General features: G+C 66.5%; 1 protein-coding gene across 1 annotated transcript; it reads right to left on the reverse strand.

Moving 5' to 3' along the window:
* Positions 1-285: 285 nt before the first annotated feature.
* On the reverse strand, positions 286-5,506 carry LOC141932494 (POU domain, class 5, transcription factor 3-like). The gene is made up of 5 exons (XM_074846159.1): positions 5,015-5,506; positions 3,031-3,142; positions 2,537-2,667; positions 1,845-2,009; positions 286-1,578 (listed from the first exon to the last, which is right to left on the reverse strand). The coding sequence occupies exons 1-5, from the start codon at positions 5,504-5,506 to the stop codon at positions 1,327-1,329; spliced, it is 1,152 nt and encodes a 383-aa protein (XP_074702260.1). The 3' UTR covers positions 286-1,326.
* Between the last annotated feature and the right edge of the window lie 3,443 nt (positions 5,507-8,949).

The raw sequence follows: 8,949 nt of genomic DNA on the forward strand, positions 1-8,949 counted from the left end.
CCGGTCCTTCCCTGCCCGCAGCGACCGCTGGAGCAGCCTGTGCAATCCCGCTGGGCTTCCACCCTTCCCAAAGCAGCCTCCAGGGCCAAGCTGCCACCATCCTTGGCAGTGGGCTGGGCTGCAGGCAGCCAAGAGCTGGGTGGTGCTGGCACGACGGGGACAGGTCAGCCTGATTTCGGCACAGTCCAGCCCCACCATGCCCCTGCACGCAGCCAAATCCGCACTGCTGGGCTGCCTGGCACCGTGCAGGAGCAGGGATGGAAGGAAAGAGTTCACTCACACTCATGCCCCAAAGAACTGAGATTTATTTCATTGCCAGAGGGAATATGATTAAGAAAAAAAAAAATAAAAATCATCATCAACTACAGCAGGCTCAAAGGCACAGGGGGTGCTAGCAGCATGGACAGGACAGTGTTGGCCTCCCTGGGCTGGGACCCCCCGGGGAAAGATGGTCCCTGGGCAGCCAGTTTGGGGCAGAGGGACAACGGCTGGAGCATGGAGAGGGCACAGGGGACCTGGGGTGACACTGGGCACAAGGGCCAGGGAGGATCCCCACCGCCCCCCCCCCCCCCCCCCCCCAACAAACCCCGCCAGCCTGCCCATGGACGGGTGAAGCTCTCCTGCGCCGCGGGGCAAGGGGAGGCTGGGCTGCGAGGGCTCATGGCCAGCCCCACGCTCCAGCCCTCGGCTTGCCCCAGCTGCCCGGGAGGGTGGGCAGAGCCGCTGGGGACCCTGGCCCTGGGCACAGAGTGTGCCAGCTCCGCTCTACGTGACAGGGAGGAGGCACCTGGGAAACTAGTAATCACTACAAAGATTTTTGCTTTTCAAAAAACTACAACCAAAAACCATTAAAAAAAATAATAAAACCACCCCCCCACCCCACACCCCTCCCCCCCTCAAAAAAATCTAAAAAATACTTTTTTCTGGGTCTTGCAGAGCAGCTCAGCTGGGCTGGGGCCGGGCGCAGGCGGCTCCACTCAGCGCCCTGGGCACGCGTGGCTTCGGTGGCGTGCAGTGGGGCAGGAGCAGCTGCCCCCCAGGAGAGCTCTGAGGGGGGCTGACGCTGCTGGGACCAGTAAACTCACATAACTGGGAAGGGCTGGGAGCAACAGCAGAGAGCGGGCACCATCCCCGTGTCAGGCTCCCAGCCCTTCCCCTGCCCCTCACGCCCCAAAAGCCCCAAGGCAGCCCAGCGAGTGCCCTGGGAGCAGGAGCGGGGCCGTGCCTGTGCCTTCTCAGGGCGAAGTGGGGGGGAAGCTGCCCCCAGAGAGCCAGCCCAGCCGTGGTGTCGGGGCGGCACTGCCGCCGGCCCCCGCAGCCCCTGGTTCAGTGGCTGCTGTTGCTCATGGAGAGCCCAGGCTGCAGCGCTTGAGGGAACATCTCGGCTTTGTGGAAGGGCGGCATGTAGACGGGAGGGGAGGGCGCCAGGCTGTAGCCCTGGGACGTCACCGGGATGGGCAGGCCGGTGGGCACCAGGGACTGGTTCATGTCGTACATCGCTCCCTCCGCCTCGTTGCCGAAGGGCAGCAGCAGCCGTTTGCCTTTCTGACGCCGGTTGCAGAACCAGACCCGGACCACCTGCAAGGGAGGGGAGATAGGGAAGGGTGAGGGGGGAGAGCCCAGACGCTGTGTGTGTGACAAGGAGACCCTTCTGCTGGTGGCATCTCCACAGCACCCCGACCTGCCAGCACAGCCCCCTCCCTGCCGCAGCTCCTCCTGGGGCTGGGCTCGGACAGGTAGATGGTGGCTACCAGCCATGGCCACTTCCCCACAGCTTCCAGATGTGAGCGGCTCAGGAACCAACTGCCATTTGGGCACCCATCCTCCGAACCCTCCCAACATACGTCTTTGTCCAGGTTGAGGTCCTCGGCGATTTGGGAGATCTCCTGGGGACTGGGCTTCACGCACTTGCGGAAGAAGCTCTCCAGCGTCCCCTTCACATTGTTCTCGATGCTGGTCCTGCGTTTTCTCTTCCGGGCTTGGGCCAACGCTTGCTCCGCATTGCACATCTGGAAATGAGAGAGGCCACACACTTGGTGACAGGGCTGGCAACGTCCCCACCAGGCTCTGGACACACAGGCTGCAGGGGTCTGGGACGGATGGGGACAGGCTGTGACTGTGCACCAAGTATCACCCCACTGTGACTGGGGCCATTCCCAGTGTCCCAGCACTGTCTGCGGCTGGGGCAGGGGGTTGGACACATCTCCCTGCATCCCTCCAGGCTCCTCAGGGAGCATCTCCAGCTTATCGGAGATTCCAGCAGGACCTGGCTGCTCCGAGATGGGAGCTGCCACTGTTGTCACAAGGTGTCTGGCGGTGGCATTTGGGCTCCCCCCAGCCCGGCAGCAGGTGATAGCCAGTGGGTACGGTTCCCTCTGCAGCTGGACTGAAGCCGTGGCAGCGAGATGTTGCTGTGGACAAGGTGCCTGCTGCTCCCCTCCTCCCTCCCAACAAGCGAAGTGTAAAAGGGAGAAGCTGCAGCTTGAGGGCTCATTGGTGTGCAGTGCCCCGACTCCCACCCACCCCAGCCCCGTACCTCTTGCATGTTGTCCGTGTTCTCCGCCTCGTTGAGCCAACGCTGCAGCAGTGGCTTCAGCTTGCACATGTTCTTGAAGCTGAGCTGGAGCGCTTCAAAGCGGCAGATGGTCGTCTGGCTGAACATCTTCCCTGCACGGGCAGGCAGGGTGTCACACACTGCTCCTGCCCCGGGGCATCTCCCACATCCAGAGGCCCCCCAGGATCCCCCCTTCCAGCATCCCCAGGAAAAGCATTCTCCCTGCTGCTTCAGCAGGGTTTTAAAGCACTGAAACACTCTTCAATAAGCAGCTGTAGCTATTTTAAACCAGTTCCTTGTTATCAAACCCTTCCAGCTTGAGCGAGTACTTAACAGGGCCGGGAGCCCTGGGGCTGGTGCTCACCGACTCCTTTTCAGGTCGTTAAGGAGCAGAAATCTCCATAGCCCAGGTGCTCCATCCCCCTCCCAGGCCTCTCCCTTCCCTCCGGGGGTGGGGGGGAGACGAGGACCCTTACCATAGAGGGTACCCAGCGCCAGCCCCACGTCAGCCTGGGTGAAGCCCAGCATGATGCGCTTGTGCTTGAGGTCCTTGGCGAACTGCTCCAGCTCTTCCGAGGTTGGTGCATCCTGTCAGGGGCAGAGAGAAACTGAGAGGGGACAAACTCACACCCAGGGGCTGCCACGAGTGGGGTCTGTCCGTGTGTTGGGGTCAGCGTGGGACAGGGATGGGGACAGGAGAGGGCACACCCACCAGCCGCTGCCACCTCTGGGCGATGTGGTCCTTGGGGTGATGGGGTGGGCAGCAGAAGGGTTTTCCCCAACAAGGGGCTCTGCTCAGGGACCCCAAAGTGCCTCCGCCCTGCCCCACGCAGGAGCCCCTGGACATCCCCCACGCCACACCGCCCAGGGTGGCAGAGGCCCAGGGTGGCACAAGGACCCGGAGACAGAAAGCAGGTCCCGAGAGCACCCAGAGCTCCTGCTCTGCCCCAACGCGCCCTGGGAACGTCCTCTCTGGCCCCAAGCTCAGACCCTCGTGGCCTGACCAGAGGCAGCACCGATGGGCGCATTCGCTGATGGCCGCAGCATCGCCCCACTCCCACGACAGGTCCCCGCGGGCTCAACTATCGCGGGGTGTGGGCACACACCTCCCCACGGCTCCCGGGCACAGGGCGGCCCCTCGCCAGCCCCTCTCCCGCCTGCGCCCAGGGCACGTGAAACGGCTCAGATGAAGCGAATGATGAAGGCCCCCATGACTGGGGTGGAATTCAAACACCTCTTTGCCACAGCCTGGCTCTTCCCTCCTGGAAAGCTGCTTACCCAGGTGCTTCCCATCCTCCCTGCAGCGCAGCCTTCAACTGCTGCGGGGGCATTTTGCAATCTTTTCCCAGATTTCCACATTTGCAGCGCACTTTCGGATTCTACAGACGTCCCTCCTGCCACTAAGTCTCGGCTTTTAATTCCTGGCGTACGTCGGCAGCCATCCCTGCCACGGGGCAGCCCTCAACCATCTCTCAGCCAGGAAAAACCACTCCTCGTCACCCAGCGCGGCAGGCTGCGACCCGGGGGACGCGCATCCCTCCGCGCGTGGGGTGCGTGGGAGCTCCTGAACCCCCGCGGCACGTACCCGGCTGCAGCCCCGCACAAACCCAACCGACACGCCCGCACCAACCCCCTGCAACTCTGCAGCCAACCCCGGCATCATCTGCCGCTGCTGCCCCCGAGGCGCGCTTGACTGGGAGGGACGGGTTTATATTATGCCAAGATTTGAAAATGTTAAAAAACAACCCCAAAATACAACTGCCAGTCACGCTGATAACTAGCGCCACCACCCTCCGAGCCGCCCCCCCACCCCACCCCGCCTCCGGGCTGGCTCTGCCCGCGCCCCGGCAGCCGTCGGTGCCCGCGGAGCCCCGGGAGGAGCGGCCGGGGGCAGCCGCCGTCCCCGCAGGGCCGGGGAGAGCTGCCAGGAGCCGCTCCGGCGGGGCAGAGCCCGGGGGGGCCGCGCTGCGCTGCCCCCAGCATCCCGCCGGAGCCGGGCTGAGCAGCGCGTACAACCGACGGCACCGCGGCCACGGGGCGGCCACGCAGCACCACGTCCAAGGGACGGTCAGCGCAAGTCCCCAAAACCACCTTCCTCACCCCAAAGCAGCCTCGCCGAGGCGCTCCCCCCGCGGAGCGGCGGGTCCAGCCGGGACGAGCCCCAGCGCTGGGACATGTCGGGCCGCTTTAGGGCTTCTCCCGGGGGCACCGGCGGAGCGGGACGGCACGGGCGGCGTCCCCGCTTGCCTCTGCCCCCGCCTCCCCCGCCCCGGCCGGGCCGGCGATGCCCGGGGGGGGGGCCAGGCCGCTCCCCTGCCCCGACGGCAGCCAGCCCAGGCTCCGCTCCCCCCGTCCGCAGCGGCACCGGGGCACGGAGCGGCGCGGGCACCTCGTCGCGGGGCCGGAGCACCCCGCTGGCCGGGCGGAGGGCGCAGCCCGCCCCGTCCCGTCGGGTCTCACCTCGTCGCCGCTGTCACTCGAGTGTCCGCCCTCGCTGGCGGCGCCGCTGGAGCTGCCGCTGCTGCCCAGCCCGGAGGGGCCGCCGGAGCCCGGCTGCAGGGCGGCGGGGCAGAGCTGGGGGCCGGGGAAGGCGGCGGCGGCGGGGCCGGGGAAGGGCGGCCCGGGCAGGGCGGCGGCGGCGCCGGGGGGCGCGGGCCCGGCCCAGGGCGGGGCGGGCCAGGCCGGGCCGCAGCAGGCCGCGGCGCGGGGCTCGGGCGAGGGCTGGCGGCAGGGCCGGCCCGGGCGCGGCTCCGCCTTGACGGGCGGCCCGGCGGGCGGGGGCAGCCAGGTGCGGGCCGGCGGCGGGTCCCGGGCGGCCTCGGGCTCGGCGGCGAAGGGGAAGAAGAGCGGCTGGGCGGCCGCCCCGTCGAAGCCGCCGCGGGGAAAGGGCGGGCCGGCGTCGGGCAGGAGGCCGAAGGGGGCGGCCGGCAGCCCCCCGTCCGGGCTGAACATGCTGCCCGCGGCCCTAGGGCTCCATGCGCGGGCTGCGGGGCTCGGCCCGGCCGCCCGCCGGCCGCTGCCTCCCTGCTGCGGCGCCGCCGGGGCCTCTGAGGGCGGCGGGGCCGGGCCGGGCCGTATGGAAATGGGCCCCGGTCCCATTGGCCCCGCACCGGTGGGTCGGGCGTGAACTTGATCCCCGGGGGGGGCGGGCAGCCGCTGGGGGGGCGGGGGCGAGGGGGGGGGGGAAGGTGCGATGGACGGTGGGCTGTGGCCCGCCCGCACCCTTGCCCTCGGGCGGCGGGGAGGAGAGGGCCGGGGCCGGCCTCGGTGGGCGAGTGGTCCCGCTGCGGCGAGGTCTCGCACCCCTCTGGGCCCACTCGCCCCCTGTGCGGGCAAGGGCAGAGCCCCCCGCACAGCTCGGGGGTGCTCGGCGGGGCCCACGGCTCCAAGTGTTGGGGCAGCACCAGCCCCAGGGTCCCCCCACCTGAGAACTCCCCAGTGCCGCGGAGTCTGGGCACGGAGCCGGGATTGCGCTGGGGAACGGGGCGACCCCCCCGGTGCCAGCCAAGCCCGGGGGTGCAGGCGGGGGTGGCAGCCTGCCCGGGCCGCAGCAGCCCCCTTGCCGCAGGGCGGAGGACAAGCCCCGGGGGCACCGGTGCCGTGGTGCAGCAGGAGGGCTGTGTGAGGGCTCAGCCATCGCCTGTCACCCCTCTGTGATGCGTGGCCCCAGCTGCAGGGCCTCACGGCTCCGCGGGGTGCCCTGCAGAGTGCTTCACGGACGAAGCTGGGGCTCCTCCGCTCCCTCACTGTCCCACTGTCCCTCTCCTCTCCCTTGCCCCCTGAGGAAGGCCGTGCCTGGCGGGGAGCGTGTCCTTCCCGGAGGCCTGTGCGGGCAGAGAGGCCCCGGAGCCCTGGGTGTGCCGTGGGGGAGCTAATTGCAGCCCTGGCTATCAGGCCCATCTGCTCCACAATGAACCACGCTTGAGATTTTCTCTATCTTAAGGGCTTTCCTCTCACACCGCCCTTCACAACGGCGCTATCGGGGCCGGCTCCAGGCATTTCCCCCTTCCCTCCCTCCTGCCTCGGCACCGGGAGCTTCCCCGACGGTGACGCTGCAGCCGCATCAGCCTCTGCTGGCATCTGCCCACCCGATGTGGGTTCCCGGGGACCGGCAGGCGCTGGCGGCGTGGACACCCCCTGACCTCGGCCAGAGCAGGGCGAGGGGCGACCCTGCTGCCAGCACCCTCCTTGTGTATTAACCCGGATTACCGGGAGCCTGCTGCTGTCTCGCACTGGAGATATGCCGAAGAGATAGGCTGGAGGAGCCTCCCCCGCGGCGGTGGGATGGGGATGGGCCGCTGGTGGGACTGGGGGAAGGCGCGTGATGCTGGTTATGAAGCGCTTGCTTTGGCTCCTGAACGGGCTGGCACCCAGGGGCTGGTACCCAGGGGCTGGTACCTGCCGTGCCAGCGGCAGCCCCTGGCCCCGCACGTGGCACTGCTGCACACTGCGGGGAGTGGGACAGCCTCCCCCTTGTAATGCTCTCCCTAAGAGGGAAAAAAAAATCACCAAGAGGTGACTCCTGGCTGGGCGTGTGCCAGGCTGCTCTGGGGAGGGAGGGCAGCCCCGGGAAAATGACCTGAGGATGCGAAAACCCCCTCAGCGGGGACGTGGGCAACCCTGAGCGGGACCTGCCCGGAGGGAGCCACTGCCCAGACCCGGCCAGGCACTCCCCTGCAGGTGCTGGATTCTGCCGTGCCGGGACAGGGAGAGCTGGGCCCTGGCCGGTGCTGCCGGTGCTGCCAGCACCCAGGGCTGTGCAGGCAGGCCTGCCCCACTGCCTGCCCTCTGCCAGGGGCTGCCGGCACCCAGGGCTGTGCAGGCAGGCCTGCCCCACTGCCTGCCCTCGGCCAGCGGGCAGAGGAAGTCTCGCTGCGGGACTCCAATCGCAGCCATCAGCCCTGCTCCTCCTGAGCTCCCGCTGCGGCCCAGGGTTTCAGAAGATCCTTGGCCGGGCAGTAACTCCCCTTCCCTTTGATTTATTGTTCCCGGGCCGGACCCCCTCCTCCTGCCAACCTGCTCTTTCTCTCCATCCCCCCAGGAAGCCCCCCAGCCCCCCCAGGCCTCAAACGCATTCCTGCTCCTTTCATATACAGGCGGAGGGGAAGGGAGACGTTGACTTTGAACCGGCCCCTTTGTAGGAGTGGGGCCCTTTGTGGCAGTGATGGTTTTAGCTGGGGGGATGTGGAGGGAGTCAGTGGGGTTTCTCAGTCTGTGCCCCCCCCATACATTTCAATGGGGCAATTCTGGGGGGGCTGTGTGAGGTGCCTGGTTATTGTGCGGGGTCATTGTGCACCAATGGCCAGGGCTTGGCCACATGTCTCATCTGGGGCAGAGCCTCCTGCCTGCTCCGGGAAGAGGAAACATGTGTCCCTCCATCACCCCCATGGCTGGAACCAACTCATGCTCCAGGCTGGGGCCCGGCTCTGTGATGCAGCCAGGAATGGGTGGGACTGTGCTAGGAAGAGGGGAGCATAAAGAAATGCATCTGCCCTCCCCAGTTCTCTGAGATGAGCATCTGCTTGTCCTCCCTTTGCTGAGTGTGCTGGTTTGGTGCTGGTTTGGCCCAGAGACAAGATTTTAAGAGAGTGTATGACCACAGATGATGTTTTATTCACTGCCAGCCCACCCTCTCTCCTGGGCCAGGTGAAGGAGAAGCCGTTGGGGCAGTGCTGGATCCCCCTTGAGTGGCATGTCTAAGGCAATCACACACCAGGGTGGGCTGCAGGCCTGCACAAGGTGGGTTGGGGTCCCATGGTCAGGAGCTGGCCACAGTCTTCACCCCCGGTCTGTCTGAAGAAGGCTGGGCAGTGGGTTCAGCTTCAGAAGCCCCATCCCTGGGAGAAACGCCAAAGCTCCTCCATGGCACCGTGGTTTGCTTGGCTGAAGCTGGCCTGGGTGGACAGGATGGAGGGTTGTTGCTTCTTCCAAACCCAGGTGAGATGATTTGGTCCAGTCCTGGAGGTTCAATTCTGTGCCCTCATTTAAAAGGCCTCTGCATTACAGAGCCCGGGGTATAATTTGGGTAGCACTCACATCACCGCAGTGCCTGAACACAACAGCCTGCTGAACACTCCCTGCTGTTTTACAGCTGGGGAAACTGAGGCATGGACAGGCTGGGGCTGAGCACAGACCCTGCACCCTACCCTGGGCTGTCCTGGGATGTCTGCGGCACAGACATGGTGTCCCAGGACAAATGACTCTGTGCCCAGACATCTGGGGGGGACGTGGCTTCCTAGGGGGGCCCTGAGCAAGGGGGTCTTCCTGGGAGGAGCAGACGGGTTTTACTCAAAGCTAGAGCTTCCCAAAAAGCTTGGGTGTTCTTTGAGAGGCTGCTGGGCTCTGAGAGAAAAGGAAGGACTAATTTGCACACCTCGGAGAGGGGGGTGCAAGGC

This window comes from Strix aluco, chromosome 20, assembly GCF_031877795.1.
Source record: "Strix aluco isolate bStrAlu1 chromosome 20, bStrAlu1.hap1, whole genome shotgun sequence".
Taxonomy (NCBI): domain Eukaryota; kingdom Metazoa; phylum Chordata; class Aves; order Strigiformes; family Strigidae; genus Strix; species Strix aluco.

Coding starts and splice junctions, on each gene's coding strand:
- LOC141932494 (XM_074846159.1), bottom strand. CDS start 5,506: ATGTTCAGCCCGGACGGGGGGCTGCCGGCCGCCCCCTTCGGCCTCCTG. Junction 3,143..5,014: donor CGAGTGACAGCGGCGACGAG/GTGAGACCCGAC, acceptor TGCCCCTGACAG/GATGCACCAACCTCGGAAGA. Junction 2,010..2,536: donor ACACGGACAACATGCAAGAG/GTACGGGGCTGG, acceptor TCTCATTTCCAG/ATGTGCAATGCGGAGCAAGC.